Consider the following 16302-nt stretch of genomic DNA (forward strand, 5'->3'; position numbering starts at 1 on the left):
TTAATGGAATACTGTAGTCTAAATTGTCACGAAGTGTGACTGACCAATGTGCACTTGTGATTGGCTGGCAACCAGTTCAGGGTGCCTCCCGCCTACTGCCTGATGACGGCTGGGATAGGCTCAGGCACACCCGCGACTCTCATGAGTATGAATGGTTAGAAAATGGATGGATGGATGGATGGAGGGACATCATGAGGTATCGACACCAATCGCTTCACCGCCACATCCAATATGGCGCGACTTCAACGTTCGCATGAATACTCAAGGTGCTTGTATCTGTATTTTTTCATTTGCAAATTTCAAGTAGTTATGAAAAAACACGATAGCGCGTCTAAAATTAATTTGTTCAGATTGCATAAACAATTCAAAATCAAATAAAGAGTTTAGTTTCAGTATAACACCAACCTAAACGTCAGGACTTTCTCCTTCCGGGTTATCTTTTTTTTTCTATTCGTGTTTTCGTCGACGTTTCTTACTGTCAATGTGTTTAAAAAAGAGCACAAATGTCATAGTTATACTATTTCATTGTTTGGTTTCGACATGTCGACCCCTGGTCTGCTGCACGCGTTTCAGAGCCGAATAACGGAACGTTTCACCAGCGTCGCTATGGAAATATTTCAAGAAGTGGCGCATATTGTAAAAGGATACCAAGAGGAAAACGACCGTCTGCGATCCTTACTAAACAAAATGATAAACGTGCAGATGAATTCACCCAAGATTGGTTAGTATTACTGTTAGTTACAAATTACTTGCAGTACTTCCATTTATACGGTGCATATTAAAATTACCCTCTTTTATAACAATCGCGTGTGGATTTTCATAAAAAATGTAATATTTTGTGGGCACGTGTTGTTATTTTTCTTGGGAATAAAGAGATTGGGGTTGCTCGTGTATTTAACACCTTATTAAGTCAGCATTTACACGATTTAATAGTTCTCTTAAAACGAAACATAATTTGGAGTACTCCGGAATCAAAATGTATCTAACAACATGGCAAAACATTAATATATTCGTGTGTGCAGAAAGGTAGCGACGTTTTGTGCTCGTAGCCCAAGTTGGCTGTATAAAGTTTTGCTCTGACCAACCAATGAAGAGGACAGACAAATCTGATGTCATTGAGGGCTTGTATGCTTTACCTTCGGAGGGCACATTTTGAATCCCACCCGCCAAAAATTTGATGCATTCATTTGGAAGTGCAGCCAAGAGAACCCCTATGAAATCAAGAGGGGAGAGTGTTGGGGATAAAGCAAAACAATTTAATGGAACAAGTGGTCAAATTTAGTCCGTAAATGTAGGGTTTCTGATTGTGCTTAGACCAGCATAGAAGACCATGTTGGCCATTATGATAACACAGAGTAAAAACCAATCTTTTCTCTCCCTCCATAGATCACGGTCGCTTCCCGAGACGAACTTCACCTGTCAGAGAACAAGCATATGGGCTGAACACTCCTTTGGAGACAGAATTACAGCGAAGTTCTAAAGTACCAAAAATGGAGCAGACTGAGTTATTGGAGCCAACGGCCAATATACCCGAAGAAGACAAAAATATCTCAGAGCTACTGGCTAATGCACCTAAAGAGGAGCAAACTGAAATATCAGTGTCCTATGCAATGGAAGTATCAGAGCGGCTGGCCAATGAACAAGAAATTGAGTGCACTAGACGGTTGGCAACAGAACGAGAGAGCAGAATGGAAAATGGCATCACAACAGGCCGTCTTAAAAATGATTTCAAAGAGGAAGGCAGTGGAAGGCTTGACATCACTACCGCACTCCACGCTGTTGCTTTTCGAGACTTCAGCACAACCCCGGAATTTTCTCATCGGTGCCGGAGTGATGCAATCACAAACAAAGACCTGAGATACCACAAATCTCTGAAACACTCATACAAAAAGGTAGACTCGTTTATCATTCTTTGTTTCTGTTAGGATTAGTTTAATTTGGATACATTTCCAAGAGAGCCACCTTACCACTTTTCTTTTGGACAGTTCTGACTTGGCTTGACTCGACTCAGCTCCTTTGGTTTTCCACAACAAAGTAGTTGCTCTTTGGTTGACATGGCAGAGTGCTGTAACTTCACTAATGCAAAACGAGATCAAACACGTTCATTAGAAAGTGATTGCCAATTTGTGTGATGTGGCATGTGAGGGACCATCATGTGTGCTGTGGAAAATTATTTTCAGCGTCACTCAATTGGTCCAACGATTATGCATTTCCTACAGATAATGTGTGTTTTTGTCCATTTATCTACAGTAAAACATATACGGTACTCACAGCCAGGACACTTAAATGCTCTGTACCCTGCCTCTTGCCCAAAATCAGGTGGGATAAGCTCCAGCGCACCCGTGACCTTGTTCAGGATAAGCGGTATAGAAAAGGATGGAGAATTTAGGGACAGTCCATTCTAAATGTAAAAAAAACAACACAAACATGATCTTAGGAGTCACAAGGAAAATGGGGATGGGCCAAGGAGTTGAAGAAGTACTTTTGACAAATGTATGGTTCTGAGTTCAGACACATATCCAGAACACAAATTGCCGTTTTGCCTGGCAAAGTATACTTTGTTTTCTAATGCTGTCGTTGTCATTGTGTGTTATTCTTGTCCTAAATGTCACCACAGAAGTGCATCCAGGAAGACAAACCAAAAAGAAAAAACGTGATGACGACGATAGCGTTGAAAAAGGAACTTATCGCCAAATGGGAGTGCGGTACGCGCGTCTCTGACTTGGCTGTTCAGTACAATATGGCTAAATCGACGATATCGACGATATTGAAGAGAAAAGAAGCCATCAAAGCGGCGGATGTGGCAAAAGGGGTCAAAACGCTCAGCAGCAGAAGAACTGACAAGGTGGAAGAAGTGGAAAAAGTTCTGCTTGAGTGGATTACTCACAAACAGTTGCGGGGCGACACCGTGTCAGAGACCCTAATTTGTGACAAGGCAAGGGAGCTGCATAACGCCCTGACCCGAGACGACCCCGGGAGCAGTGCAGAGGAATTCAAGGCTAGTAAAGGGTGGTTTTGCAAATTTAAAAAGAGAAGTGGAATCCATGGGGTGCTAAGACCCAGGGAGGCTGCCAGAGTTGGAAAAGAAGACGCTGAGAGAATTGAGGATCAATTTCAAAACTTCGTCCGCAGCCAGGGTTTTCTCCCTTAACAAGTTTTGCGAAGAGACCTGAATGCCAAAGAGGACCAACATCACAAGGCAGAGAATGCCTTCCCAGAAGGCAACCTGTAAAAGTTGGCCTGACCGCCGTTCGGGAAACTGCGAAATCAAACTACTGCTTTTGTACCATTCGGAAAAATGATGCTTGCTGTCATGTTGAGGCCATTTGCCAATCAGCTGTTTAAGCAATGGTTTAAAAAGTGTTAGAGTACACGACAAAGTAACAGATAACACTCAGAAAAATTTGAGCGGAAGCCTCACAAAGGTACTTTGAGGTGGCGTCAGGGAGAAACCTAACCCTTTAAGACCACATTTAACGTTGCTCAGCATGAATTGATACTGATTCTAGTATCGGTAACGGTGGCAATACTGTATATCTTCACTTGTCTTCGAAAATAATATTTGATACTATGACACCAATGCTACTTCGCCTACGCCACTTGTGTCAGCCGTCGAGAGATACTGTACTTGACCACATTTCTGATTGGAAATTAGACAAAATGGATGACGAACACCCCTCGAGCGACGGAAGTGGGCAGTGCCACGCCCGAGTTTCATGAACCTCGTTGTCTGCTCTTCACCGTTCGACTCTGGCAAAGCGAGTAACAGGCCATGGCACATCCGCCTCCGTGTCCGTCCACCCAATCGAGCCTTCTCCTCTCCAGTTGATCCTGCCCTTGGAATATCTTTATAATCTCAGAGATTATGCCGTGCAAATCCACTACACACAAAATTGTACAGTGGAATTGCGATTGGTACCTGTATTTCTACACGTCAGTTTGATCTGATGCATATTCCCTGACAAGCCACAACGTAGCCACATCAGTGGTGGCTGGAAGAGTGGCTGTAGGCGATATAATTTGTATGTGCATTTATACACAATAGTTCTTGTTACTATAATCTACAGTATGTCCAAGAGTTTATTTCTCAGGATACAATGATTTTATACGTTATTGACATAAACCTCAAGCATTTCTTTTTTCATATTAGTGGTCACCGGCAGTTAGATTTGCATCTTTCTTCAATATTCTGTTCCAAGCAAAAAATTAGGTTTAACATTTATATTTGTATTTAAGATTTCTATTTAAGATTTAGATATATGTATATTTTGCATTTTGAGTTAACATTTAGGTGTAATATTCAAGATTTGGATGTACAATTTCAGTTGACAAATATTGTTGTAAAAACATTTTAGTTCCGATTTTAAATGTTATTTATTAATACAAGTTTAAAAAAAGAGCATTGTATCATTCACAAGTACCAATTCTATTCCAAATCCAATCCCCACTTGCCTGTTTGTGCTGTTGTACCTGTACCCCATGTAACCTGTGCCAGTCATTAACATGTAGTGAGTATTATTGATTTCACTCTGACTAATTTCTGAAGTTATGGTTTTTTCACGATTTTAACAGTGCAAAGCCGTTGTTTGTGTGTGTGTGTGTGTGTGTGTTTGTGTGCGTGTGTGTATGTGTGTTAATTAAGCTTATCGAATAAATAGACTTGACCTGTTTTGGATGGCTTGTCAGTTTAATGGCAGGTGCATGGACTGGTGCACTTACCTTTGCACATGGAACATTTTTTTGTGGTCACTTGTATGACGCTTGACTATTTTGTTGAATGTTCTTTGCCCAGGCGGCACGGTGGACGATTGCTTGGCAGCCAGTTAAGGGTGTGCCCCGCCTACTGCCCATAGACAGCTTGGATAGGCTCCGGCATGCCTTCGACCCTCGTATGGATATTCGGCTCGGATAATAGCCGGATGGATTCTTTGGCCAAAGTCAAACTAAATTGAAGTAGTTTTCCCATGAAGATAGGTATTTAATCCGTCAAATTACAATCAAACAAACTATTGGGGTGGGGGACCCCGCAAATTTTGCCGTGTTCAGTGTTCAGGAGTTGACATGTAATACTTAATTTGCCCAGCAGAGGGTCTCACAGCTATCCATCAACTGTTCAGCTCGAATGTTCTTGAGTTGACCATCTTTGTGAAGGTTTGCTTGACTTCGTCTTTTCGACGACAAAATGGCCTGGATTGACAACAGTAAAATATCACGGTTGTTTTTAGATGTTATGTCTCGAGATAGGAAACCGCGCTGTGTTAAAAAAATGCACAAGATGTAAAGTTGACCGGAAACGAGGGTCGCATCTTGTTTTCTTTTCCGGGTTGTCTCTTGTTTCGCTTTGTCGTCGATTACGTGCGAGCTCCTTGGGTGCAAAAAGACCGTACCGCGTTTCCGACATGTCGACTGTCAGCCAAATGCATGCGTTCCAGATTCATTTAACCGAACGTTTTACCAACTTGGCCATGGAGATATTTCAAGAAGTGGCGCTCATTGTGAAAGGATACCAAGAGGAGAACGACTGTCTGCGGTCCTTACTGAACAATGAGATAAACCCCCGTTGGAATATAACCAACATCGGTTTGTAATTTTATATTCCGCATTTGAACAATGGGGTCAAATAATATTAACCGTATAGTCTGCATAGAAAAGTCTCCCGAAGTAACGATTTAGCTACTTTCCTTCTGAGCCTTAAAAGTTATTTTTTTTGTGGTTACTCGCGTTTCACGTGTAGTTTCTGATTGTGCAACAACGTTAAATAAATAACAAAAACAAAAATACTCGTGTAGACTGTCAAACATATGCGAGCGTCCAGATTGTTTTTCGCCCAGCTGTCATTGGAGGAGAACCTAGTGTAGTGTATTTTTTTGGACTGCACAACTAACAACATTCGGATTGGCTCAGTCACAAACACCTCTTTTGAATATAGGCAGCTCTCAAAAGATGGACATGATTATATATTTTCACACTCGATAGGTGGGCTAATAGTCGAATGACATTCTATACAAGCATTTCAGCAAGTCAATTTCCCTCAATAGATCTCCTTGAAATTATATTTTTTGTTGGACATTTTCTCAACTTATTATACGCAATGTAAAGTGTAATGTTTGTTTCTTTTTTTTTCCAAAAGATCACAAAAGACTGCCTCGGACGTCTACGGCTGTGCAAGAGCAAATTCCTGAATTGAACATTCCAGAGGAAAAGGGACCTGAGAAAAAAACCAAAAGGTCTAAAATGGAGGATACTCAGCCATGGGCTAATGTATTGCAGCCATTTGCTTATACAGCTAAAGAAGAACAAACAGAAGTACCAGTATCATCTGCGGTAGAAGAATCAGAGCAAACAGGACTGTCAGAGACATCTGCACTTGAAAGAGCTGTGCCATTGCCTGATATACCTCGATTCAAGCAAACCAAAGAGTCAGAGCTATTGGCCAATGACCCTAATGGCCAGCAAACAGAATACAATAGAAGGTTTGCACTAGAACGAGAGAGTGGATCAGACCGTGGCGTCACAATGGATTGTCCTAAAATTGATCCCAAAGAACAAGGATTTTACACAACCAAAGAATTCGCTCAGCCGAGCACGAGTGGGAAAATCACAAACCAAGACCTGCTACTTCAGGAGCGTCCAAAAATGCCCCTCAAAAAGGTAAACTTTCATTGTTTGTTTCTAAGATTACGGTCATGTGCCTTTGTGCGATTTTGCAACTGTGCAAGAAGAAAACCTGCAAAAGTAGGCATGGGCCGATATTAGATTCTAACGGTATGATAACCATGAGCAAAAATACTGCAGCATCAAGGTCGGAAATAGCTCTAAAATTTCAAAAATGAATCCACAACAATGTGAAACGTGTCCTGAAATACGAGGATCCATTTACAAATCGGTTCGGAGTCCAGAATTGTGATTCTGAAAGTAAAATTTGACTATTCACTTGGAATACACATCGCAAGGAGGAGCACCACAAATGATGGCCAGAGGACCCAAGAGCCAGTCACTGGAATGTCCGCGTCCCCACTGCACTCACTTGCTAACATAATAAGAATGTGCTCGATTTGCTTTGATGCTCCAGCCATCAATTCATCCTTTGACTCTGAATATGATTCTGGGTGTGGCCAATTTTGAGTTTTTGGGGCAGCAGGGGAAAGAGGGGAACATTGTGTGTCTTGCAAGCCTACTTTGGCATCCTCGTCCTTGTTGGTGTCTCCATGTCAAGAGGGGCGTTAACTGGAAGTCTGTGGGATGCTGAGACGGGGGAAGGTTATTTCTAGAGCCAAAATCACTCCGAGCAGCTTCCATTTTTGTTCAAGGGACATTTGATTTCATAATCAGGAACCAACACTGGTTTGAAGATGACACAAGTTGGCAACCAGTGGGACCAGTGGGTTTATGCTCTCTAAACAACAAGAGAAGGCATCAAAATCTAGGTTGCCATCGATGACTGTTCATTTTTGGCAAGGAACATGCCAATTATAGGAGCTTCTCATAAGTCAGTTTCGAAATATTTGAAAAATCTGGGTTAAAAAAAAACCCAAAATGGAGTCCTGAAATACTGTCCTGGTTTATAACAAAACAAAAATTAATTCAAAAAGTTCAATAATGGAACAATAAATAGTTGGAAGTATCATCACTACACCACTACAAGTTGGGCCTACGACATAAAAGAAGCTGCCGGCCTGCTATTCCTGTCAAAGAAGAAAGTTTCAGTGGTGGCTTGTGATAATTTTCTATTTTGCTGGATGTCTCGACTTGCAAAGCATCTACCGGATGGCACCTTTGATTAGAACCAAGGGAAACTCCAAAGAAGAAACCTTTTCCTTAAGAAGCTAGGAACACCACACCTCCAAAGGGACATGTCCCACAAAAACAACTTCTCTAGCCAGAATTCAGGCAGGTGGGAGTGGTCTCACCTCCACACCTTCACATGACCACAGCCTCAAATTTCTGAAGTAAGTGTCTTGTGTGAGTTGTGTGGTGTGTTTTGGCGGGCGGGGTGGGGGTTCAGAAATAAATCAAATCAATCCTGAACCATCCTGATCTGTGGTTTATTTTTTATTTTAGGTTGCAGCTAGCGGAAAGAGGAAGCGCTGCGAGGTGTGTGGACCGCTGAAGGACACAAAGACACAAACCACATGCAGAAACTGCCAAAAGTACATCTGCGGTGCACATACTGCCAAATTTTGTGAAGAATGTGTTTTTCTGCATATCATATCATAAAGTCGTGGCTTGTTGAATTTCAAGTTGATTAATCAGACAATAAATCTTGAATTAACGTTGTCGAACTTCATTCCTCCCCCCCTATCCCTGAAAAGTCTTTTATTTTATGTATTTTTTAAATGTATATTGCAGTATAATGATTTATGATGCTGATTATTTATTTATTTTACTTAAAATATGTCTCATAAATTTGACAGGAGGGACACCAGCGGATAGTATAAGCAATAAATACATTTTCCAGAGGTCTGTTTAAAAAAAAAAAACAGTGGACCCTTGGAAGTCCAGTTTGCAAAGCTAATAAACTAAATATATGATTTGAAGGCTGGACAAAAATCCATAACTCTAACTGTTGACATGCAAGCTAAAACATGCTGAGGCATTTCATTGAGCATCCCAAGGATAAATACTAAAGTGTGTGTGTGTGTGTGTGTTATTTTTATTTATTTATTTCATTTTCATGATCTTTTTGTGTGTGATACCTATCCCACATGTCACCACAGAAGGGTACCCTGGATGACAAGCCAAAGAGGAAAACTGTGATGACAACCATAGCACTGAAAAAGGAACTTATTGCCAAGTGGGAGAGAGGTACGCGCGTCTCGGACCTGGCTGTTCAGTACAATATGGCTAAGTCGACGGTATCGACCATATTGAAGAGAAAAGAAGCCATCAAAGCGGCGGATGTGGCAAAAGGGGTCAAAACGCTCAGCAGCAGAAGAACTGACAAAGTGGAAGAAGTGGAAAAAGTTCTGCTTGAGTGGATTACTCACAAACAGTTGCGGGGCGACACCGTGTCCGAGACCCTAATTTGTGACAAGGCAAGGGAGCTGCATAACGCCCTGACCCGAGACGACCCCGGGCGAAGTGCAGAGGAATTCAAGGCTAGCAAGGGGTGGTTTGTTAATTTTAAGGAGAGAAGCGGAATTCATGGTGTGCTAAGACCCAGGGAGGCTGCCAGGGCAGGAAAAGAAGACGCCAAAAGATTCGAAGATGAATTTCAAAACGTTGTCGATATTCAGCGTTTTCTCCACTGAAAAGTGTTTGTCAAGAGACCTGAACGCCAAAGAGGACCGACATCACAGGGCAAGAGGACGCTTTCCCAGGAGACAAGTTGGCCTTGCTGCTGATCTGGGATGATGCCAGCCGGGACTGCCAAGTCAAACGACTGCTCCCCGTGTACTATTCCGAAAACACGATTTAAGGGAGTAATTCTTGAAATGGTAAACACGAGGTGTCATGGACCTTGGGTTGGACAAACACGCCGTTTGTGAGGAGGTATATGGAGGATGGTCGTGCAACATTCCTCCTGCAGAAATCGAGGGACAGTTGGGGTCTTGGATCTTTTTATGCACACTTAAATTGCCAATAGCACGTCTTTGTAAGCTGTCATCACTCCTCGTGCAACAGGTTGGTTACACGTTTGCCTCTTTTTACATTGTTTCCTGTTCACTCCAGTTTAATTGTGGGCCTCACTCGAATCGTGATCCTTCTCCTATCCAATCAGCACACGGTAAATGATGATCATTCAAAAGTTATCCTTAATCTTGATGAAATTATTTCATACTAGTGTGCCATTATTACATAATACAGTGCTCGTGGTTTTAAAAATTTTTTTGCAATATAGGACACATTTTCTGGTTAAAATTTGCAGTAGAAATTTGAAATGGCCTATGTCAAATAGATGCCGTTTAAGAGATACGTGTACTGTACTAAATTACAACTTAAAACAATGTTTCATTAGTACTGTAATTAAATATTCTATAATGGCTGAAGTTGATACTTTGTGTGTATATGTTTTTGTTTTTTAATCGATGAATGAATGAAATCCCAAATTTACAGATTACCCAGGCTCCCAGAATTGATTGTGTTTACCTTTCAAGGGTCCACTGTTTGTTACAATTGCAAACAAAAGAAAGCCTTCTGCGTTGATTAGGAGCATTTACTGGTTAAGAGACTACAGAGACCGATGCTTCATTGAGAAAATGAAAGGAAAGTTGGAGGAGTTTTATTTTTGCAGGGGAGAGGCCTGACGATGGAAAATCTGTTCCCAATCTGTCCCTTTAGAAATGCTACTACAGTACACCAAAAACGTGAAATAATATGATGCTCAAACATAAAATGATGATAATATAACATAAGCTTACAGTTACATCTGACAGCACACCTCAAACACGCCGTGTTTAATTTTTTTTGTTTTGTTTTACTGTAAATCCGTGTTGTTAGGTTGAATTACGTTGTACTTGGTATTTGATGAGTGGAAATGATTCTCACGGGAACGGCGTTTCCTTTCGCTCCCTCAAGAGGTCGCTGCACTCGCTTAACAATTCGAATCTGCTGACGTTCAGCGGCCATGGAGGAGGAGGAGGCTTCTCTTGTATGACAGCACAGTAACAGTCCCCCTTTTGGCTTCCACTCGTTAGACTCCTTTTTTTCCCTCTAAAATCTCTTCACACATTGTCGTTAACATGGCCATAAACAAAACGTACGTGAGTGTCGGCTATGCTTCGTTCGGCGTGCTCATCGGGACGTCTGCTTTTTTAGTGTGGAACGTCGTGTACCGACAGCCGTGGACAGCAGCCATGGGAGGACTGTCAGGTAAAAGTGGAGCGGTGAACCATTGCAAATTAAGCATTCTCGAAAATGTTTGAATGTGTCATCTCATAAGGCATCTTTAAAAAAGGTAGAATGCAACAGTGCTCACTGGAAAAGCAGCTGTGTCGCATGATGCGTTTCGATGCAGAAAGTTGTCTTTCTGTTTTCAGGTCCTTGTTTCATGAGTCGTGGTGCAAAAATAACTTCAACGTAAATCGAGCAAGACATTGAAACGCGGAAAGACATAAATGCTTTGTATTAATTTAGTCAACCACATTTGGCATTAAAAAATGCAATAGTAGCATTAATTAATGTGTTTAATATATGATGGTCGTACAACAAGCTGACATGTATAAAAAAATATTTTCTGAATTATTTGAGATTATTGAAAAAAAAAAAGACGGCCTTGTCCCTATTTCCTAACCCACGAATAGCTCAAATTTGCTTCTAATTGACGCTCATTGAAATTCAATTGCGGTGAAGGGTGGGGGTAAAAAAAAATATATATATATATATATAAATAATATATATATATATATATATATATATATATATATATATATATATATATATACACACAGTATATATAATAAAAACATTCTCCTCCTTATATTGCTTTACATGTCTGTGTCTGCCTCATACTGTACACCCATTTCTATTAGTTCCTTTATGTCAGGTGTCACCAACATTTTTGAGGGTGAGAGCAACTTCATGTGTACCGATTGTGTGAAGGGCTACCAAATTGATACACGTCTGAAATAACATATTTGTCCAAAATACCTTCAATAATATGAGGATGTGTTATTTTTAATACTTGATGATTTAAATTGTCAGACTTTGATCGTGTTTCGAAATGTCTCACAGTACTGCCAATGTTTGCATTTTTAAATCATAATTTCTACTAGCAAATCACAATGTCCAGGCACTGGCGGGCTACTCAAGTGGTCTTCACGGGCTACCTGGTGCCCGCGGGCACCATGTTGGTGACCACTGCTTTATGTACTCCGATTTAGTTTTTATGTTCACAATTTTTTTATGACTCGTTTATGTTTTCCAAATGCCGTTTTTAATCAACACTATAACATGTCCCGGAGGACACAACCACTTTGAAGTCATTTGGCTTGTGCAAGTGGATCCGCAGATGTGACCTTTGAGCTTTTAGATTAGGGTTGTAATCGCCTTCGTGAATATTCCGCTCTCTACATGACTGTGTATTAAGCTTCGCCGTGTTGTGATCCACTTCACTTGTGGATCATTGATTTACCTTTTAACCCTATCCCCAAGACAAACACTGGGAGCCCTTGGTTTGGCAAAACCTCCTGGTGACTGAAGGGGGGAAAAAGAAGCGTATTTAACTGACTCAGCTTGTGGAAACTTGCAGAGTCATGGTGTGATCACAAGGATAAAAAAAAATCCCAATCTTGCAGTTATTATACATGAGCCCTTAAACAGCTGTGCCTGCATTTTTTTTCTTTTTTCCTTTCAATAGTTGTGCAGCACTGTTGATTTCATCCGAGCATAGGAACTTCCCTAGGTTTTTCCTGTCAATCAGTAATTATTTAACATTAGCAAGACACAATGTGGCCAAGGGCATTTAGATAAACACAACCCTTGAAATGTGCTTTTTACAAGCGATGGGTGTACTGTAGGAACTGAGTACACATTCTGTGTTTAAGTACTTGAGACAACATTGAATGCAAAATACGGTATACAAAAAAAGGTCAATGTCGCTGGGGTAGTGAGTTCTCTTGACCCCACTTAAGACAATTTTTCAAAATAGTGACTAGTGAACAGGGGCCCTGCTGTGAATAATCAAAATACACAGAATTTACACTCCGTCCCCGATGTTTTTTTTGCATTTGCGCATAGATGGCACAAGATGGCGACATCACATAACACAGAGTGAATTATAAAACACTCAACAAAATTCATTTAGTAGCCACATTAATATTCTGTCATGACAGTGCACAAAGACTGCCAATAAAAGAGTATATCAAACACAGAACTAATCACTTAATCAAACCTAATAACAGCAAAATTCCAACACACGCAGACAAAATAATGCTTTCATCGCTCCACTTGGCCGTTTGGCAAGGAGTTAGTTTAGCATTAGCTTCTGCTCCATGCTCCTTGTGTGTGCTTTCATTTTCTATTTTGTGCATGTGACTATTTGTGCCATTCAATGAAGAACTGAATGTGCATCTAAGGCTCTTGCTCTCTTTTTTTTTTGTCACAATAATGGAGTTCCTGCGTAAGTTAAGGAATCACTCGATTGTGTTTCAATGAGTGCCCTCAAAGGGAATTCAAATGTATTTTTTTCTTCTATCCATTAGGTGTGCTGGCACTGTGGACCCTACTGACCCACATCATGTACCTGCAGGACCACTGGCGGACTTGGCTCAAGGGGCTCAAGTTTTTCTTTTTCGTCGGCGTATTCTTCTCTCTGCTCGCTGTTGTTGCTTTCATCGCCTTCCTGTCGATTGCCATCCACAATGAGGAGTGTGAGTTACCAATCTTGTCGTGTAACAAGGATGTTGGGAGTATGTGAGAAATGCGCCGAGGTTTTGAATATCAAATCCTCAGAATTCTTCTTTGGAACCTCTAAATTAGCATTTTACCCCCTAACCTCCCAATTTTCAGCCTTTGCATTTTGAAAATCGCATTCCACTACATTCAGATGTCAATTTGATTCTGTCACCGGCAGCGCGGTGGAATAGTGGTTTTGGGAGTTGACTTGTCCTCCCATGCTTATCCAGTGCGAACCTCGCTTTTCGCTGAGTCATCTGGGTTAGGCGGCCCCAAAGAGGACATGCGCTCTGGGGAATAAATAAATAGATGGATGATTCTGTTCTATCAGTCCATCATAATATGAGTGACAACATAATATTTCTCTCACCTGCAGCCTTGACTGACCCCCATAGTCTCTACCTATCTTGTGTTTGGAGCTTCATGAGCCTCAAGTGGTCCTTCTTACTCGCTCTGTCGTCCCACCGCTACCGCAACGAATTCGCCGACATCGGTATCCTCAACGACTTCTGAAGGCCGACGGTAACGTCACTCGGGAACTGAAGGGACCCGCTTCCATCTCTTTTTGCCGGAGGGGACAATGTGATGGATGACTTTTTTCAGGGTAATACCTCAGCGTTTGGATGAACTTTCACCCCCGTTTTCTCTCTTTCCTTTTGTGGCCAGTGAGCACATGTTCTCACACACACACACTCACAGTGCGAGTGGCCACCAGTAGCAGGCTTGGGAGTTCAGCGGGGCCTCTCTGAATCCATCTCCCACGTCACATTTATAGAAACCATCAATAAAACATACAAAACCATAATATACCAGCACGCAACTGTGCCACATCGGTCATATCAAACAGTTCCAAACCAATATTGATCGAATTACATGACAGAAACAAACATTATAAAACATGACCTACAGTGGCTGAATTTAAATGTACTATTTGATATATGTGTGCAAACCGCTAATGACTGTGCCTGCCGAAGTTTTCTTCCTCTGACCAACCAATCAGAGGACGGAAAAATGATGACATCGGCCATCATTACTTATTATGAAAGCTGGGCATAGTACAATGATATAGTCGAACACACAGGCTGAAATAACTTTGGGTAGGCGATCCAACATCCGCACATGTACTGGAAGCAGTGCAGCCAAGCGAAAGAAGAGAATAGCCTGTTGGGAATAAATGAATAAAATGTTTGAGAGCAAAGAGCAAGAATTTGGATGGTGCAGTAAATGTAGGTCAATGCTTCATATCGCGCCGTGCTGGCCCTGATGACTGACGTATGCACTTACTGAAATCCATCCATCTCTGGGAATCTCTTCAGCGCCACAGCGGCAGTCGCAGTTCCTAGTCATTGCCAGTAGGGGGCCTTACCAACCCGACAAGACTCGATATCCCAGCTTGATGTGTGTTATAAAAGTACTTTTTGTGTTGTTTCCTAATCAAATGATAAGTCAGGTATGACAGGGCATTTTCTATGCACTTTTCTCAATTGCGTTTAATTAAGTGGCTCAGCCTCCTGATTATATACATCGATAATATTTATATGATTGTTGCTGAGTCAGATTATTTTTTCTGTCTTTTCACCGTGTGAGAAGTTACTACTGTGTATCCGCGTGAATGTGTTTGCAGAAGAGTCAATAAAGTGCTTCTTTTTTTGTTAAACAAGACCACATTTTGAGCTCTGACACACACACACAAAAAAGAGTGAAACACTTCCCACTTTTACTCAGAGGGACAATTTCACAGTTTCAGTTCCAGCAAAATATTTCATTGCTGTGTAGTTTTGCTTAGGAATAAAACTTGTTTTTACTAAGGAAGGGTTAGAGGAGTCAACCATAAGCAAAGGTCACTGCTGGGTATTAGCTGCGAAATTTGCGCCAATCAAGCGGCTCACCCAGTGGCCTGAGAAACCTTTCTGAAGTAAAACACCCCCAACAGCCACGCCAAGGCGACAATAAATGAAAGAACCTGCGCTTTGAAGTCAGCCAATTATGCCATCCAGATTATGATTTTGCACCTCACCTGCTTGCCACTGTTTGATTTTGGCTCTCGCTACTTTTGAAGTCGATGTAAAAAAGATGCCTTCACTAGGTGGCAGGAAAATGTGCATGCTCGCTGTTTGTTGGTGAGAAACACTCCTCACAATTTTTTTTAATCCTAATTGCATTCAGCTCGCTTGTTTGTCAGCTCCCGTTGTCTGCTCGCGTCTTCGTAATTGCAATGTTGTGGTCATATCACCATAGTAACATTTTTAGCTGAGTGTTATAAACTTGAACTTTAGGAAACTGAAAAACTACTCGTCTCAATTTCCACTGAGTGAGGCGGGAGGGGGGTGGTGGGGGGGTTTGGAACCAAATGCGGCCTATTAACTTTATATGCTAGCCCGTAAAGTGTGTGAGCGAGTGTGTGTGCGTGCGTGTGTGTGTGTACATGGTATGTAAAGAGGGGAGGGGACTCATTTTATTCAATTATGGGACCCCCTTTCTACACAAATCAGGGAAGGAAGTAGTCTCAAAGTATTCAATGCAGTCTGGCAGAGTGCGGTGAGACTGCATGTTTATATCGTTTAGCCTTTCAAATATCCTAAATAAACCGGACAACCAGAAGCCAAAAATCAAATGCTTTTTCACAACAGGCGAAAAAAATTTTTTTACACCCATCTACGCGACTTTGCTCGGGCCAAATCCATCACTATAGTTTGTACTTAAGCGCGGCACACCTGCTTGCACATTCAAGCATGCGGGTACAGGAGAATGGTCCACATATGCAGCAGGGGTCCTCCGAAGGACCATAGTATATTGATCGCATCCAATTGTATACAGTACATGATTTAAAAAGGTATTTTGTGAGCATCTGAGGACTTTTATAAAATTGCAACCTCGGTGAGGTTGCATTTGTTTTTACAATTTGATATATACTGTAGCTCATTGACTGTAGGTTGTCCACCGTTTCTATCCAGTTTCTGAATGTCA

At 41.4% G+C, this 16302-nt stretch overlaps 2 protein-coding genes across 5 annotated transcripts; both read left to right on the forward strand.

Moving 5' to 3' along the window:
* The first annotated feature begins 414 nt into the window (after window positions 1-414).
* Window positions 415-4671, forward strand: LOC127607840 (uncharacterized). The gene is made up of 3 exons (XM_052076533.1): window positions 415-721; window positions 1387-1892; window positions 2618-4671. The coding sequence occupies exons 1-3, from the start codon at window positions 541-543 to the stop codon at window positions 3149-3151; spliced, it is 1221 nt and encodes a 406-aa protein (XP_051932493.1). The 5' UTR covers window positions 415-540; the 3' UTR covers window positions 3152-4671.
* Window positions 4672-5157: 486 nt separating this feature from the next.
* On the forward strand, window positions 5158-14988 carry LOC127607839 (heme transporter hrg1-A-like). 4 transcript variants are annotated; one of them, XM_052076528.1, is made up of 3 exons: window positions 5158-5580; window positions 6131-6651; window positions 8718-9994. In XM_052076528.1, exons 1-3 carry the CDS (start codon window positions 5226-5228, stop codon window positions 9249-9251), a joined length of 1410 nt encoding a protein of 469 aa, XP_051932488.1. In that variant the 5' UTR covers window positions 5158-5225; the 3' UTR covers window positions 9252-9994. The 4 variants fall into 4 exon arrangements, with proteins under 4 accessions (XP_051932488.1, XP_051932491.1, XP_051932490.1 ...); XM_052076531.1 differs by lacking the exon at window positions 8718-9994 and adding an exon at window positions 13143-13287 and having other exon boundaries at window positions 5239-5580; XM_052076530.1 differs by lacking the exon at window positions 8718-9994 and adding an exon at window positions 8062-8272 and having other exon boundaries at window positions 5246-5580.
* Window positions 14989-16302: the final 1314 nt, after the last annotated feature.

This window comes from Hippocampus zosterae, chromosome 9 (assembly GCF_025434085.1).
Source record: "Hippocampus zosterae strain Florida chromosome 9, ASM2543408v3, whole genome shotgun sequence".
NCBI lineage: Eukaryota > Metazoa > Chordata > Actinopteri > Syngnathiformes > Syngnathidae > Hippocampus > Hippocampus zosterae.

Bases quoted from the DNA above. Each gene is read 5' to 3' on its own strand.
- LOC127607840 (XM_052076533.1), top strand. From the start codon at position 541: ATGTCGACCCCTGGTCTGCTGCACGCGTTTCAGAGCCGAATAACGGAA. The intron at 722-1,386 runs GTTAGTATTACT...CTCCCTCCATAG, and splicing joins GATGAATTCACCCAAGATTG to ATCACGGTCGCTTCCCGAGA. The intron at 1,893-2,617 runs GTAGACTCGTTT...ATGTCACCACAG, and splicing joins TGAAACACTCATACAAAAAG to AAGTGCATCCAGGAAGACAA.
- LOC127607839 (XM_052076528.1), top strand. From the start codon at position 5,226: ATGTTATGTCTCGAGATAGGAAACCGCGCTGTGTTAAAAAAATGCACA. The intron at 5,581-6,130 runs GTTTGTAATTTT...TTTTTCCAAAAG, and splicing joins TTGGAATATAACCAACATCG to ATCACAAAAGACTGCCTCGG. The intron at 6,652-8,717 runs GTAAACTTTCAT...ATGTCACCACAG, and splicing joins CAAAAATGCCCCTCAAAAAG to AAGGGTACCCTGGATGACAA.